The sequence below is a fragment of the Histoplasma capsulatum genome (assembly GCF_000150115.1).
Source record: "Histoplasma capsulatum G186AR genomic scaffold supercont2.4, whole genome shotgun sequence".
Classification (NCBI taxonomy): Eukaryota; Fungi; Ascomycota; class Eurotiomycetes; order Onygenales; family Ajellomycetaceae; genus Histoplasma; species Histoplasma capsulatum.
Window position 1 is genome coordinate 624,331 of NW_025544804.1, and position 16,142 is coordinate 640,472.

Genomic DNA, 16,142 nt, shown 5'->3' on the forward strand with positions numbered 1-16,142 from the left:
GTGCTGGTCAAACAATGCTAAAGATGCCACTAGATCACTATTGGCATAGTTTGAATGGGAGCCACCACTTAGGGAGCTGCTAAAGGACTAGTGGTTGCACCCTCAACTTTGACAAAATTCTTTGACTTTGCTACCGGCCGCACGCCTCTTGTCTGCGCTGTAGGTGTTTTGAGGGCGATGCCATACTAGTGCCTTGGCGAGTCGGAAGTTTTTGACAACGTCGTTCAAGAAGATAGCAAGGACCACTGTCGTCATCGAATAATGGACTCGCTCGGCAGTGGATATATACGGTGGAGCGCTAGGAGCTGATCAAACCTTAGCTTCAGCTCCAGATTTCTTCCTCGTATTTTGCCCTAGTTGATGGGCTGTGGCGTGATGAGGTTCCCTGGCATTGCATGGGTAGCAATCATTCTTTGAGGAGAAGACGAGAATGTACTGTGCAACAGTAACGGGGATTTTTAGGGCTAGAGGGAAGTGCGTTTCGCAACATAATCCGAAACGTATGTGATAGCTCTGATGAGTGATCCTGTTGATCCCATTTATCCCTGCTGTGCCCACAGATCATGGATCAGCCACAAAAATCGCAGGGCTCGGATGGGGCTTCACCACGAAAAGAATAAAGATAAGGGTAGTATCGGAGGGCGGGTTCCTTTGCCCATATTCTTACACCACATCTCATATTTCGGGTATTAGATATCGATACATCTGCGTTAGCCGTGTGCAGAACTGCAAATCCGAGGTGGGTAACCAGTTGCGACATGGTAATGGCGCAGGTAGCTGTGCATTTCACTGAATGGGGGCCATGCACTGCATACTGTATTTGATCGGGCTAATATTGCTATTCTTGGGAATAGTTGGGAACATAATTGGGCTAACTATTCTCGTCAATTATGCTCTGTTGGATTTGGTGTCTCGTGGGCCCAACTCCGCCTCAGCCACAGCATCAACGACGCACGTCACCACCTTGTTGGGAGAGCCGCATCATGTATGGAATCATGAAATGGAGCCTTGGTTGAATCCTGGGCACTGGGGCCCCGCTCTCAAGTTTAAAGTTAGAGCCGAAATCCACGCGTCGAGATACCCGCAGCAACTTTCCATCTTTCGACAAACCTTAATCAGCTTTCCTGCTGAAGTTTTCAAATGGGGCGGAAGCTTGGTGTATGGCTTGAGATATATCGGAAGTCCCCTTGTGGCTTGGCCTACTTCTCTTGATATTCCATTCTCTTCAAAGAAAATTAAGATGCCATCAGGTCTTGCACAGCTGAACGATCCAGGTAATGTGGCATTCGGAGTCTTTGGAGGAGCGGGAGAACGAGGACGAGGAGACCATATATTTCCATGTAACTACCTGATAGCAATCGATGTCGCCAACGACTTATTCTTACGCATTCGTATGGCACGCACAGCATAAGCAGTAAAACTTGAGACAGTTGATGGCGTATCCAACATTTGGCATTTGGGTGATGTAGGAAGCCCAATATCAGGGGCTACTATGACAGAGGCAGTGCTTTCAATCATGACTTGCTAGTCTTTGGTATGATGAATCGAGACAGCGAATATATTATACAGCGTCTGTTGGCACCTGGGAACATGTGGTGCACCTTACGCTCAATCGCTGGGAAGCAGCGGAGTCGAGGAAGACGAAGTTGGCAACTTTTGAATCATCCTGGCATCCTACTACGTAGTTCAGTGAATTCCGCCAGGGTGCAAGAAAAGATACTGGTGGGCCAAAACGCTGCCTCAGTCAAATCAGTTTCGAGGTACAGATCTGTACTACGAGCAGCGCCTATGAAGCACTGTTCCTACGAGGCGAACAACATGTTTATGTACTAATACTGTATGAACATTTGCCCCTGAGATTTGAACTTGCGATGTGAATGAAAAATTTCATCCATGGAAAGATGGGTGCTGTAGAACTTACTCTCTTCTATTTCTTCCTTTCTTTAAAAGCATCTGCATTGTTTATATACACTACCTCCTCACCACGAAATGATTTGATAATGCTCCACAACGTCAATAGCTAACCTCAGAATGGTGGCGAACGAAAAAAATAAGCAATAAATAAATAAATAAATAAATAACCCTTTTGCCTAAAAGGAGGCAACTGCTAATGTTGTGGAAATACTCTTTTCTAACGGTACGAGCCAAAAGAGGGCAATTTCAAGAAGGCCTTTATTCATGCCTAAGTCAAGGGAGTATTTGGTGAAGAGGACATCAAAAGTACCAGCTTCCAACTTCCAACCCTAAATGACGTCGAAGCCTAAATGACGTCGAAGCCTAAATGACGTTGAGGGGAAAGTATTAAATTTATCTCAACCCCATTCAAGGAATCTTTCATTTTCTAACACCGCTAACATACCAAAGGAAAAAGAACTTCCGTTTTCCATTTACTACTATTCTGTATCTTAATCGAACCTTGCAAACCATGGCCGCCTCACCAACAAAATTCAAGCTTAACACCGGCGCCGAAATACCAGCCATTGGCCTGGGCACCTGGCAAGACCAAGATGAGCAGGAGAAAGCAGTATTGACCGCGCTGGAAGCCGGATACCGCCACATCGACACAGCAGAAATGTAAGAAAAGAACCTAGCAACCCAATCCGTCTTACAGAACACAATAATGTCCTTCCCCCATCCTCCCGTCCCCTTTCTTCGTTTTCGCTCATCATATCCTTTTCAGGACCAATGTCGATAGCACAGGATGTTAAAAACATTAGTTACGGCACAGAAACTGCCGTTGGCAGGGCATTAAAGAAAAGTGGAATCCCCCGCGACGAAATCTTCATAACGTCCAAACTATGGAATAATAAGCATCACCCAGAGGACGTCGAGTTAGCTCTGAGCCAGTCGCTGAAGAATCTGGGCGTGAGATATGTGGATCTATATCTTATGCACTGGCCCGTTGCTTTTGCTCGAGGAGACGAACCCTTCCCTAAGGATGAACAGGGAAATCCGAAGACTGCGAAGATTGATTATGTCGATGTATGATTCTCTCTCCATAGGACGCTGTTGGGGCGGTTGGAAACCCAAGGCCTCTCCCAACCTCCATTATCCCATTCGAAATTCAATGCTGTAGAAATGTACTCAGACAATCTGCCCAGACTTACAACGCCATGAAGAAGCTCCAGAAATCCGGAAAAGCCAAGGCGATCGGGATCTCCAACTTCTCCAAGGTAGAGGTGGAGCGGCTACTCGCTAATACTTCTACTATTCCCGCTGTTCACCAGCTGGAACTGCACCCCTGGCTACAGCAGGAGGAATTTGTCAAGTTCCACACCAGCAAGGGAATTCACATCACACAGTATTCGTCGCTGGGTAATCAGAATAAAATTTATAGTAGTGAGAAAGTGGGAAGGATGCTTGATGATCCCGTCCTTAAGGAGGTGGCTGAGGAGACTGGAAAGAACTGTGCGCAGGTTTCGTTGGGTACGTGCAAGCGCATATATTACTGAGGTCGATTTTTGCTAGTTCGCTGACTGGGAAATTTTGAATAATAGCTTGGGGAATTTCGCACGGTCGCTCTGTGCTCGTCAAGTCCAAGACGCCGGAACGTATTTGGCAGAACTTGCAATCTGACTTCCATCTCAATTCTGGATATGTCAAGCAGATCGATAACATTGATAAGAAGCAACGGTTTAATGATTCGAGTGAGGATTTTGGGTATAACTTCTTCATGGATTTGGATGGGAAACAGAAATGAGTTGTCAGGCGGGTCATATTATGTCCGTGCCATCTATCCAACCAGTTTAGCTGCTATTGTGTATGTGTGTATAATATATACCTTGGAATCTTTTATTCGAGCCAACCTGGACACGGATTGTTAGCGTTGTTGTACATGTACATACATGTACTACATTAACCACCAGGAAGGCGAAGCTATATTTCTTGAAAGTCCCCGGGGCTGTATCCTCGACTGACCCTGATCAATGTATCCCTCTCAGACTCACAGAGTCGACGGGATCGAAAATCCCCTTCAGGAAGTTCATCTTATCAAAAACTTGGGCTTGAAATACTTCTGATACCTCTCTAGATCAAAAGCAGGCCCGTCAGATAATTCTGAGCTATCAGGATCTCCAGCCCAGACAAATACCCGACACTCGAACCCGCTCTCCGCCGTAGAGGTGCACACAGTACCATCTGTAAACTCTGCAACGCAGCGATGCCAGGTGTAAGCGTTCGTCTCATACCTCTCCAGTAACGTGAATTGCGCCGGGTGTTCGACCAGATAGAGTTTGCCCGGAATAGCATCGTCAACACCCTCGCTTTCGTTTCCTTTGCTAACAGCGGAGCTAGACGAATTGGGAATGAGGGTGGGATAGGGCCCCCACATCTTCATTTTGTAGTTTCTTAGCTTTGCAGGCCGCAGAGGGGGCGGGGGATCAGGGAGTCCCAAGATATGTTGGAGCACATCGAGATCCATGAGGGAGCCGTAGAAGAAAAGGTAGGTGGGTTTCCATGGCGGGTCGATTTGAAGTGCAGGCGCAGCTTGAGGTGATTCCATGACGAGCCCGGGTTACAGTTGAACGTGGTTTATTCAAACATGAACGTGGTTTTAAAAAAGTGGGTCTGAAAAATAAACCATGCTCAGCCCTTCACTCCCTCACTAATATCTTTTAGTTACATATCCTCAGTATATATATTATTGATAAGTTGTCATAGTTACTTCAACATTCAGAGCTCTTCAACATCTGAAAAGTAGTTATGAGTTAGAATGAATGATATAGAGTTAGAATTCAGGTTAGCTAAGGAATAGAGATCTGAGAAATATGATAAAATCACTGTGTCTGATGCATTTGAAGATGTGTGAGATATGTATGAGGCATGACTAGCGCATGTAGTTTTAATGGGGGTTGACGTGGTTTATGGTGGCCCGAAAAATTAACCATGTTCAACTTTTTATTAACCACGTTCAACTGTATGCCCGAGTGAGCCGTACCTGGAGTATAGCGATTTGTGGAGGGTTTGGATTGGTTCGTCCCCTCAACAACCAGCATTGGAGATCAAGCTTTACTGTCCCATGGCCTGACATATCCATAGCATCGGAAGCGTGGTCTTGGCGCCATTGGAGCAGGACGCATATAAGCCTCCTCCTTCCTGCCACCTATCGCGTGCTTTCTCGGAGCTGTTCAACCAACCTCAAGGACACGCATTCTCTACTGTGCTTGAGGGTTAGAATGAGTAGGGAGAGCTAGCCCGTAGTTGCAAACGGAATTTCTTTGTCACTATCTCTGAAGCCATCTGCAGAGCACTCCATTGTTTCCGTGCGCTCTCGGGTCTCCACCTTAATTCTATTCGCTTCAATCGTCTGGATTCTGCTTCGATAGCTTGTCCGCTCTCAAATAAATCTACCATTTTATTTTATATCTTCCAAATATACCTACCGTATGCAGTGCAAACATTACAATCCAAGTTAAATGGCTATCGCGAACCTAGTCGCATCCTCCCGCCATGACTGGCGATTCTCTAAGCGGTTAATCCTCTCATATGTGCTCGACTGGATATTAATCTTGTGCGTTATCTTCGGGAAACAAATGTCCCTTACGGCAAACTTCTGCTAACTCTTGCAATGCAGGGCGACCGCAGCCGCAGGCCGCATTCTTAAGTTCGCGGAACCGAATAGACACCCATTTTCGCTTTCTGACCCAAGCATATCCTTTCCATTTACCGTTGATGAATCAGTTACAGTTACAGTTTTGGTTCTCGTTAGCCTCGTCGTTCCCGCAGCTATCATTCTTCTGGTGTGCGTTTTCTTCATCCAAGAGCTTACAGCAGATAGAAATGCGCCCAAGGCGCGAGTATGGCAACGCAAATTATGGGAGTTGAATGTTGGATGGATGGGGCTAGGCATCGCTTGTGCTGGGTCGTATGTGTCTACAGAGGCGATTAAACTCATATATGGAAAACCACGGCCGGATCTGCTTAGTCGCTGTATGCCAAATCTTTCTGATATTTCAAGTCATGTAGTTGGAGGTCAGGGGCAAGTTATTGACGGTGCCCCGATTCTGGTCTCGTATACAATCTGCCAGGAGACCTCGGAAAAACTCACCAGAGAGGGCTTCGTTAGCTTTCCTAGTGGACACTCCTCCTGTAAGTGAACCCTTGGGGTGTAAGAGAAGGAAATGAAATGTGGGTATACAGAGAATTAAGCAAATACTAATACCTCCTATCCTGCAGTGTCTTTCGCATGCCTAACCTACCTGTCTCTCTGGCTTTGCGCAAAATTCTCCATCTCAATTCCCTACCTCGCCCCAAGGCACTATACCCAAGATACCAGTACCCAACAAACTGCTCGCTTAGCAAACACACACACATCCATCAAAAGCGAACATGACGGCGAACCAACCCACTCTGACGCAAACCTCATTCCGATCAGAAAGCAATCCGCCGCCCCGCCAATTTACCTCCTTATCATCGTCGCCGCACCCATCGCCACCGCAACCTACATAGCCTCCAGCCGCTGGGCTGACAACCGCCATGCCGGCTTTGACGTCCTCGGCGGCAGCCTGCTTGGTATTTTCTTCGCCTTCTTGGGGTTCCGCTGGTATCACCCACCGCTGAGTGCTGGCGGTGCCGGCTGGGCTTGGGGCGCGCGTGCTCCTGAGAAAGCATTCTTTGCTGGAATTGGGGTTAATGGGTATGTCAAGCATGAGGGACTGGAAAACGGCCGGACTTCTTCATTGAGTCCGAGTAGCTTGCGCAGGATAGCGCAAAGCGGAGATAATAATGTCTGAGAGCAGTATGTGGACCGGTTGATTTTATGTTTCCTTTATTATGACCTTGTATAGATTGGTTGGCTGTGTCGTGTGGATGGTGTCAGGGTGTTTTCCATGGATTGGGGAGTGATATATTTCGGCGATCCGCTCTTTGTTTCAAATACTTCGCATGTTTTTGTTGATTTACTACAGATTAGAAACTGTGGCATATGAATAAACTTAGAATTTTTTTTCCCTTTTTTTGCATATTTCCTCCGTTCTATGCTGAATACGTACGTATTTAATAGTGTAGTTAGTGCATGTACTGTACATAGCTCTCCTGATTCTAGAGTTGTAATTCAACACCCGTTTCTCCTCCTGCTCGCGAGCCGCAAACCGGACGACAATATCATATCAGTCTGGCATATAACACGCAGTTGGTCGGGATATCGGGGGCAACTCGGCCTTCTGCAAAATTCCCAGCAAGCGGAAAATACCCAAACTCCATACATTGGAAAGAGGGAAAAATAAAAGTAAAATAAAAAACGCTCCATCGGTGCCAAGGACATTCAACGCCGCCCAGCAATTATATTCAATTCATCTCCAACCCCCCACTCTCCCTTCATCCCACCTAGCCCTCATTTCCCGCCTGCTCTCCAACCTCGCCCCTTCGGTCCTGACCCTCTTGACCCACTCCACAACCTCCCTCTCGCTAGCTTTCTCCTCACTGCCCTGCTCACTCTCTAAGAAGCTCTCCTCAACTGCTCGACATACAGCTTCTTGCTCCGCAATGCCAGCCACGAGTCGCTGATACAACGCTTTGGGCGACCAGGGCTCCAAGGCAGAGTCCATCTCACTCTGCTTCTTGCGCCAGGATAGTTCGAGGGATTGGTGGTGGAGGAGGAGAGATTCGGTGGAGGCGCGGAGGTTTTGTAGGTGTACTTCGAGGGAGACAAGGTGTTTGGCTAGTTGTTTGATGGCAGACAAAAGTGTGGTGAGGTGGGTTTGCATAGCCGGGTAGGAAGGGTGGGTGGTTGCGAGGGCATGGAGGAGGGTGGGGTTTTGGAGAATGGAGTGGAGGTCCGGGGTCCTGTGTGCGGAATGGTTAGTTAAATGATTTGTGAGATGGCTTGGGTGGCCATGCATTGGAGGGGTTTGAGCTATGTGGACAAACGCACGATTTATCTTTCAGATTGTCTGGAAGCCAACCGTCCTCTACTTTTGGAGGTTGTGGAAGGTTGTCGGTGGAGAATGCGTCATCCGGCAAGGAATCAGGCGGGCGGGCTATTGCTGGATCGCCATGGAGGCCTGGTTGGCCTTGTGTAGTAGAAGACTCTCGATATGTGGAGCTGGGTAGTGCGGAGGGAAGAGATAATGGGGAGCCGGTATGGGGTGTGCCTTTACGACTGGCTTCATGACTGCTTGGTTTCGGGGGCGGCGGGGGAGGGGTTTCGGTGCCGAGGGGAGCGTTGGACGTTGGTGGATTCCCCGTATATGATGAGGAAAGTGTGGAGCGTGGTTTAGGTGGCAGAGGCAGGGCCATGTCTGTAGCAGTGGAAATGAGACAATTGTTGGTGAGGAGGATTGATTTATTGATAGATTCAAGTTGTTGCTGGAAGGAAACCTTTGGAAAGCCGTGATGTCACCTGATCAAGCTGCTTCGAAATCCTCAAGCTTTCCCTATCGGTGGACAAGACTGTAAACTACGGCTGGTATTGTATACGGTCTCGGCTTATTGCTGTGGCATTTAGGGTCTATGATATACTGTCTGCATGCGAGGGATTCAAACGGTATACGTCCGGCATTCGTAAATCATAAATATTGCCCTTTAATCAGTCCGTCTCCTAACGCCCCTCTCCTGTGTGTCTGCATTCACATCCTTAAGTGCGTCCGTAACTAATTGACGGAGTTCCCGCTGCCCCTCTTCAGTATGGAAGTTTTCCCTTGCAGCAAGCTCCTCAATTCTCCTCTTGAATTCCGGGTCAGGGCCCCCATCCCCGTCGGCAGCTGGATCAGGCATGTTTCCAACATTGACAGTCACATTTGGCGGAATCGATATAGATGATTGTAGGAGTTGGCCCGGGCAATCTCCAGCCTGGCTGCCTTGTAGGTATTCAATCAAATACGGAAATTCCCCATCACTGGCAATAGACTCCTCCGCCTTCAAACCAAGGTGGTTCTTGTGATCCCGATCTACGCCAAGTTCCTCGATCAAACAGCGGGCCACGTCGACAGATTCCGTGACAAAAAGGCAAGTTTCTCCGTCCTCGTCTACCAAGTTTACGTTTACCTGGAGTTCTTGAACGAGGGCGCGGAGAAGCTCGACATGGCCGTACGAAGCAGCAGCATGTAGCAGGGAATAGCCAGAGTCGTCCTGGGACGAAGCTAAAGCAGGGTTTGACCGAAGGAGTGGGAGGAGGGAAGGCGAATTGTCTGCTGCAAGAGTGTAGATGTTGGGCTGGGAAGGGGACATTATCGGCAGTTTTAAATATAAGATCAAATCGTAGCGTTCTTGAATAATGAGGAGGAGGGGTTGGGGCAATGTCCACCGAACAAACAAAAAGCAAAAAAAAAATATCAAACAACACTGGGGGTTTTGCCCGATTGAGCTAGCAGCCCCCAGACCAACGTACCTTGCACAACGGTCTGGCGATCATGATGAAGAAATAGATAGCCAACGACAACTCGTTCGATTACTTTTTCTGCCCTGTGGATTTTGAATAAATTGTTTCATAGATCTTCTCCAGCAACTAGAGTAGCGACCCCGCATAGTACTTTGCTTTTGAACTCGACACGTCGTTCCCCTACCCCGCATGTTGGACAGCCTGATATCTCACTCGTTCAAATATTCATTTCATACGTCAAAATCATGGTTCAACAAGATGTCCACGAGGTTACTCGGCTTGTTCATAGCTTAGAGGCTGCAAGCGGTAAGAAGAAACAGCTGGGGAAAAAGACATTTTCCTGCAAGAAGAGCACCTTTCCTGTTTCGGGATCAGATATCAGTGTGGACTCGTGGAGGTTCCAGGATTGGGATTACAAGCGGGATGACTTGCCAACCTATGCGCGTGGTTTGTTTACGACCAGGAATGAGAAAAATCAATATGAAATCGCTATTCGAGGATATGACAAGTTCTTCAACGTGGATGAAGTGAATTTGACACGATGGAGAAACATTGAGCACAATACCAGGGGACCGTATGAGCTAAGCGTCAAAGAGAATGGTTGCATTATTTTTATATCTGGCTTGGAGGATGGCACGCTGCTTGTATGCAGCAAACACTCCACGGGCGCCAGGACTGATGTCACCCTCAGTCACGCAGTTGCTGGTGAGAACTGGGCGAAGCGACATGTAGCCGCTGTTGGTAGGACGATGGCAGATTTGGCTAAGGCATTGAGAAAAGCGAATTTAACTGCTGTTGGCGAGCTTTGTGACGACCGTTTTGAGGAGCACGTTCTCCCTTACGACGAGGAGGCCTCCGGTATCTATCTTCATGGCCTGAACTACAACGTTCCCGAATTCGCTACCCTACCTAGTCTTGAGGTTCACAAATTTGCCGATGAATGGGGATTTAAGAAAGCGCAGTTCCTCATGAAGGATTCCCTTTCCGAAGTAAAGGCCTTCTTAGAGAAGTGCGCAGAGACAGGGTCGTGGGACGGTAGGGACACCGAAGGCTTTGTTATCCGGTGTCAACTAAGTGAAGGAGGTGTCGGCCCATATAGAGACTGGTTTTTCAAGTACAAATTTGAAGAACCATACCTCATGTACAGGCAGTGGCGTGAAGCCACCAAAGCAATAATTGCAGGCAGACAGCCAAAAATCAAGAAGCATGTGGCTATTACAGAGCAATATCTACAATATGCTAGGAGGCAACTTGCTCAGGACCCTAAGCTTGCAAAGCTCTACAATCAAAATCATGGCATCATCTCGATGAGAGATGGCTTCTTGAAAGAAAGAGGAATGAAGGGCTCAGATATCATTGCCATGGAATTAGCGCAGGGAGAAGGGACTTCCCCTCTTGCTAAGGTGACACAAGATATTGTCTTAGTGCCAGTAGCTTCAATCGGGTGTGGCAAAACCACCTTAGCCCTCGCACTTGTTAAGTTATTTGGCTGGGGCCATATCCAGAATGATAACATTCAGGGACCGAAGAACCGTCCGAAGAGATTTGCACAGGAGGTGACCTCTTCTCTTGCAACTCATGGGGTCGTCATCGCAGATCGTAACAATCACCAAAAGCGGGAAAGGAGCCAGATCATTGATGATGTTCTACGAGTTGTACCAAATGCAAAATTTGTTGCGCTCCACTATGTCCATGAACCCAAGCAATTATTGCTCCATGATATTAGAAAAGTCACTCAGGCAAGAGTTCTAGAACGAGGGGACAACCATCAAACGATCCAAGCCGGTAGCAAAGACCGGGACTCCGTAATTGGGATTATGGAGGGGTTTTTGAGTCGATTCGAGGCTGTGGACACCAACCTTTACCCTGACGACGGTTTTGATGAAGTGATCGATCTGGATGTGACCACCTCTTCTCGTGAAAATCTGGAGAAGGTCGTCTCAGCCCTACACTCCTCATTCCCAAAACTCATGGAGGGCAAAATGCCAACTTCATCAGACCTAGACAACGCCATCGATGAAGCCATGAAAAACTACAAAGTCGACACAAAGCACGACCTCAAATTCTCGAATAGCAATAAGTTCTCAAAACAAACAGCACCACGAGAATCTCCCGACCAGCTCGCCAAGCGCATAGAATACTTCAACATCTCCTTGAACTCAAACCAAATAACCACCCTACTCGCCTCGCTCTTCTCATCCTCCACCATCCCACCCGAAAGGAGGAAACTATACAGCCACCTCAAAAACTCCCGTCGCATCCAGACTTCCTTCCACGTAACCCTAATCCACCGTGCCTCCCAAAAAACCCACCCAGACATCTGGGCCTATTACACAAACCTCTACAAAGCCGCCATCCAAAAAGAGCAACCGAATCCTGCAAACGGCTACGTTCTCGAAACACCAATCCTAGGCACCACCCGTGTCCGCATCGAGCGCCTCGTCTGGGATGATAGAATTATGGCCTTTGTCGCGCGCATCTGCCCGCGGGAGGGAGATTCATGGCCATGCGCGAATGATATCCCCCATATCACAGTCGGCACGGCGGCGCCAGAAGTGAAACCGAAGGAAAGCAATGATTTGTTGAAACGTTGGCTGGAGGTTGGAGCTGGGGCTGAGACGGGTATTTGGGAGGCTGAGGTGCCTTCTGTCACAATGTTGGAGGGGAGTGTTGGGGAGGTGCTGATGAAATGAAAGGGAAAGGTTCGGGAGTTGGGGAGAGGGGGGGAGAAGGGCGTGGGGCTTTGCTCTGGCTTATTGATATTGAGGTTAAACAGAATTACATCGAGAAAAGTAGAGTCATATATTCATTCTATGCGATTCAGACCTCTCTCTTTTTTGTGCTTTGTAGGCGAAACATAAGCAGACAAGAAGAGTGACTGATTTTGATTTTTGTTGCTACAAATATTTTTTCAATGTGTCTGCAATTGTTTATCTCCTTTTGAGCGTTTTCTTAGATGATTGATATGAATATATATATGGAGTCGGAGTGGTTGTGAAAAGGATTGGAATCTAATTTGATTTTCTCATATCTCTGTATCCTCGATTGTAAATGGGTATGCATCTATGGGATCGCCGAGAGAGATAGAAGGAAGGGAAATATGAGGTATTTCGAAGCGAAAGAAATCAAAAGAGAACCAACCAAGCAAAATAACCAAGCAAATTTAAAAATAAATAAATAGGAATTAAAAAAAAAAAAAACAATCCAAAAATTGCGGCCCAAAATTTTATTCCATTTCCAATCACTAGCAGAAAACAGGGAACATAAGGAAAGGAAATGAAAGCACGATGAAAGGGATGCCAGAACAACAATAACTGCGGCTCTATATGGAAATAGGAGAATGTATGAGTAAACGTAGCCGTTCCAAGTTCGTTGAGAGACAAAACATAAATCAATTAAAGGTGGTATTACATATGCATTCGTTACGCTGCTTTCCCCCCCGCTCTCTCCATCTGCCTCGATCTACTCAATCACTCATCCAAGCCGCAACCCTACCTCCCCCAACACGCGCTGCAAGCCTCAAACCAGTGCTGCCCATAGGGAAATAGCTCACGAGATACCAAACGAGAGCAATGAGTTGGAAAATGCAGGAGATCAGGGTGAGAATCGTGGAGTGGAGCTGCGCGGTAAAAGTTAGTCTCGGTCAGATGGTTTGTCGTTGGATATGGATTTTAGGCTTGTGCGGATAAACCGGAAACGGCCCATGTCTTCAAGAGGTGTATAAGTTTGCAACATTGGGAACATGGGGAAAATTGAAGATGGTGTAGGTGAATGGGAGGGGAGCTCAAGGTTGGAATATATGGAATCTGGTGGCGATGCTTTCATTCTCTCCACGGGACCCCTTTTCTCATGAAATCCACGAGGAATTACGGGATGTAAGTAGAGTCCGGAGGGTAATAGTTGGATGGATGGAAACATTTTGTTATGCAGGACGGAGAATACCGGGGCAAGGATATTAGGACAATGGGGGGGAATTTCTGGTAGAGAGGAGAAATGGATAACATTTGTAAAATGAAAACACAGTGAACACTTCCCTAATGGGGAAAGATGAAGGAAAATCCGGAATATGCAGACTGAAAAAGTGGACTTACTCCGATAGCAAAGTAGAGAGTTAGGCCAATTGACGTGAAATAGGCCCCAGTGAATGGAAGGCGAGGCCCCGATGCTAAATGCTTGACATATGCCATGGGGCCCATGAGAACAGCCCAGGAGATGAGAAAGAGAACGGATCCCACAGACCACCTTAAGGGAAAAGAATATATTAGCTATGACATCACGTAAATATGAGATATGCAGAGATGCAGGCGGATGCGCAATGAGCTCTAGACGCGGCCAAAGACAACCGGAGGATCTCGGAGGCCGGCACAAATGGAATAGTAGATGACATAGCGGTATGTCAGGGATGACAAGCGTGGGGCATGGTTTAACAACAAGCCGACGTTGACAATCGCATACAGTTATTCAAGGTTTGAGGCAATGCAGCCTTTTCGTGAACCCATTATTGTGTGTGGGTGAGTAGAATTCGGCTGCATACGCCATTGCTGAAAGGTTTCAAGGCAGTCTTGAGGGGAAAAAGGGGGTGGGCGTTATGTGAAAGAAAATTAAACTCACAAAACTGCAAATTTCCTTGCCCTGAACATCAGAGGGAATAATATGAGCCCTATGCAAATACTGAAACACACAAGAGCCCCAACGATACACCCAGCAAATATCAGCATGCGGTCCCATCGAGTTACTGCGGAGCAAATGGTTGAATAGTTAGCACGTTTCGAACACCACAAATAGGAAGCTGAGAATGATGCATCGACTTCGCCTTGCTGCGGAGAAAGAAACTCCACGGCAGGACATGCATGTGAGTCTGTGCGGACGCAGGAACTGAGGTGTGTCACTTGTACGTTGGCCATAGAGATGACACGAAATAGACAAGACATCTGCGTCAAAAAGGTGTGTCATGAGACTCACATGAAAACCATGTTTCGTCCTCCTCTCGCCTTGTTGGAGCCGGTAGAGATGCAGCTGAATCATCTTGTGCAGGAAGCTGAACATAACCCCGATCCGCAAAAGGGTTAAGTGACTGAATGCTCGCGAATACCGACTTTGAGGTTGTTCGATTGGTAGATGCAGTATCCGGTTGCCCCAGTGTCCATCCCAAGGAATTCATGGAGTCACGAAACGACGCGGACGCCATCTTCCGCGATAGCCGTTTCTGTGGTGGTCAAAGTGTATTTCCTTTTGTGTCTCCTTGCTTAAACTTCTTATTTCCAGTCTCGTTCAAAATGAAATCCCCGACGTCATTCAACAAAACGGGTAGATATCGGCTCGCTTCCTCCCGAGAGATCTGCATACAGATACAGGCCGTAACTGAAGGGTTCAACTTCCCACAAAAGCCAAGATATGTATGTAAGTATCTCTCGCAGATGATATGCAGCTAAAAAGCATGTGTGGTGTGGGGTAGCTGTAGGTCAGATGGTTATCATAATATTCATTGGGCAAGCTATTTTAGAAGTACAGGATACTGAAGGAGGGGAGCAGTCGAGATCCCAGAGGCACACCAAGTCATCCTTGCCCTTCTGTAAGACCACGGGTATGATGTAATGTGAGTGGACTTACCCCCGTGTCTGCTGGTGTCCCGGTAGGAGTAAGTAAGAGTGTATACTAGCAAGGAAAGTCGATGGCACAGGGAGCCGACGTAGTGGTGTGGTGGTGGTGGTGCGTAGTGCGTGTTGATGGTGGTGATCAGTAGCTTGAGATGGAGGGTTCGCGATAAAGGTGGCAGCGATAAATCTGAAGGGTCCAGTCCGAAAAGGTGAATAGCTAAACCCTCATCAGTTAGCTTCGGGTCAGCACCAACTAAAAATTTGTATCAGATGATCACTCAAGCTTTAGTTTTGGTTTTGACAGAGGTGGTGTATGATAAACTTGGATGGGATGCACAGACCTGTGGAGCTGCGCAAAGGAAGCTTCCCTAGTGGATGCTGTGGAGAAGAAATGCAAAGGGAACCAGATAGGATTGACACAGGGTCCTCGCTCGGTTGATGTCTGAAGAACAGAGTCTGTCCTCGTCGCCTGAAGGCCTGCTACAGGGAAATCAGGAGTGAGGAGTGAGGATGAGGTTGGATGGACGGCTCGGTGGAGGCGAGCACGCTAGTGGCTGAGTCACCCTGAGCCTCGGGGTCCCAGCCACACCCCGCTAAAACCGCCAACTCCAAGCAGGCATCAGGAAGCTAACGAACAAGCCTAACACCCATCGTGGTGGAGAAACCACGGGCAGCCCCGCTACCCCGTAGCCAACAGCTGCTAATCAACGACAGGCCGCTCCTCGTTTACCAAAGTCCAGAGATTGGGTGGAGATATTTATTTAGCCCCCCTTGATCTCATCCCGAGAAGTATTTCCCTCCGCTCCTTGGAGGCAAAAAGCTTGTGCAGAGCTTCTGATTCGTCCCCTGTTGATCGAAAGTTGCTGGTTCCTCGCCTATCAAGCAACTCGGTACCCATTCAGAGGAGATTTTCCTGCTTTTCGCTAATTGTCCGTTCTCCTTTGACGCCAGAATCCAACTATGAACCTGCAATACTGTCCCAACCCATGGGCAAGGTTTAGTATTTGGAGAAAACATGCAGTTTTCCCGCAAGCATGCTCTACAGTGTCGTTGCCTTCTAATTTGGTGTTGAATATTTTGAAGAACAGGGCTACTAGTTATTTGAGGGATATGACTAGAATCACTGATTAGCTCGCTGACGATAACAAACGTCATTTAACTATGCGAATATAGTCTCACTGCCCCCATTGACGAATGTCAACTGAGACACTGGAGTTGCCTTGAGCCAA

The 16,142-nt window shown here is 47.5% G+C and overlaps 8 protein-coding genes across 8 annotated transcripts; 4 read left to right on the plus strand and 4 right to left on the minus strand.

The window, feature by feature from the left end:
* Positions 1-594: 594 nt before the first annotated feature.
* Positions 595-1,411, plus strand: HCBG_03316 (uncharacterized protein; the record flags this gene model as incomplete). The annotated part of the gene is made up of 2 exons (XM_045430365.1): positions 595-628; positions 855-1,411. 2 exons carry the CDS (start codon positions 595-597, stop codon positions 1,409-1,411), a joined length of 591 nt encoding a protein of 196 aa, XP_045288508.1.
* A 1,014-nt stretch (positions 1,412-2,425) lies between these two features.
* On the plus strand, positions 2,426-3,700 carry HCBG_03317 (aldehyde reductase; the record flags this gene model as incomplete). Its single annotated transcript, XM_045430366.1, has 4 exons — positions 2,426-2,574; positions 2,718-2,982; positions 3,102-3,426; positions 3,498-3,700. 4 exons carry the CDS (start codon positions 2,426-2,428, stop codon positions 3,698-3,700), a joined length of 942 nt encoding a protein of 313 aa, XP_045288509.1.
* A 282-nt stretch (positions 3,701-3,982) lies between these two features.
* Positions 3,983-4,501, minus strand: HCBG_03318 (uncharacterized protein; the record flags this gene model as incomplete). Its single annotated transcript, XM_045430367.1, has 1 exon — positions 3,983-4,501. One exon carries the CDS (start codon positions 4,499-4,501, stop codon positions 3,983-3,985), a length of 519 nt encoding a protein of 172 aa, XP_045288510.1.
* A 659-nt stretch (positions 4,502-5,160) lies between these two features.
* HCBG_03319 (PAP2 domain-containing protein) lies at positions 5,161-6,948 on the plus strand (the record flags this gene model as incomplete). Its single annotated transcript, XM_045430368.1, has 3 exons — positions 5,161-5,509; positions 5,573-6,087; positions 6,175-6,948. 3 exons carry the CDS (start codon positions 5,415-5,417, stop codon positions 6,729-6,731), a joined length of 1,167 nt encoding a protein of 388 aa, XP_045288511.1.
* Positions 6,949-7,106: 158 nt separating this feature from the next.
* HCBG_03320 (uncharacterized protein) lies at positions 7,107-8,235 on the minus strand (the record flags this gene model as incomplete). Its single annotated transcript, XM_045430369.1, has 3 exons — positions 7,107-7,160; positions 7,374-7,782; positions 7,871-8,235. The coding sequence occupies 3 exons, from the start codon at positions 8,233-8,235 to the stop codon at positions 7,107-7,109; spliced, it is 828 nt and encodes a 275-aa protein (XP_045288512.1).
* Positions 8,236-8,383: 148 nt separating this feature from the next.
* Positions 8,384-9,349, minus strand: HCBG_03321 (ankyrin repeat protein; the record flags this gene model as incomplete). Its single annotated transcript, XM_045430370.1, has 2 exons — positions 8,384-9,150; positions 9,326-9,349. The coding sequence occupies 2 exons, from the start codon at positions 9,347-9,349 to the stop codon at positions 8,521-8,523; spliced, it is 654 nt and encodes a 217-aa protein (XP_045288513.1).
* Positions 9,350-9,561: 212 nt separating this feature from the next.
* On the plus strand, positions 9,562-12,009 carry HCBG_03322 (tRNA ligase; the record flags this gene model as incomplete). Its single annotated transcript, XM_045430371.1, has 1 exon — positions 9,562-12,009. The coding sequence occupies one exon, from the start codon at positions 9,562-9,564 to the stop codon at positions 12,007-12,009; it is 2,448 nt and encodes an 815-aa protein (XP_045288514.1).
* A 551-nt stretch (positions 12,010-12,560) lies between these two features.
* HCBG_03323 (SFT2 domain-containing protein) lies at positions 12,561-15,564 on the minus strand (the record flags this gene model as incomplete). The annotated part of the gene is made up of 9 exons (XM_045430372.1): positions 12,561-12,638; positions 12,870-12,935; positions 13,408-13,558; positions 13,928-14,051; positions 14,279-14,504; positions 14,927-14,937; positions 14,973-15,130; positions 15,255-15,393; positions 15,546-15,564. 9 exons carry the CDS (start codon positions 15,562-15,564, stop codon positions 12,561-12,563), a joined length of 972 nt encoding a protein of 323 aa, XP_045288515.1.
* Between the last annotated feature and the right edge of the window lie 578 nt (positions 15,565-16,142).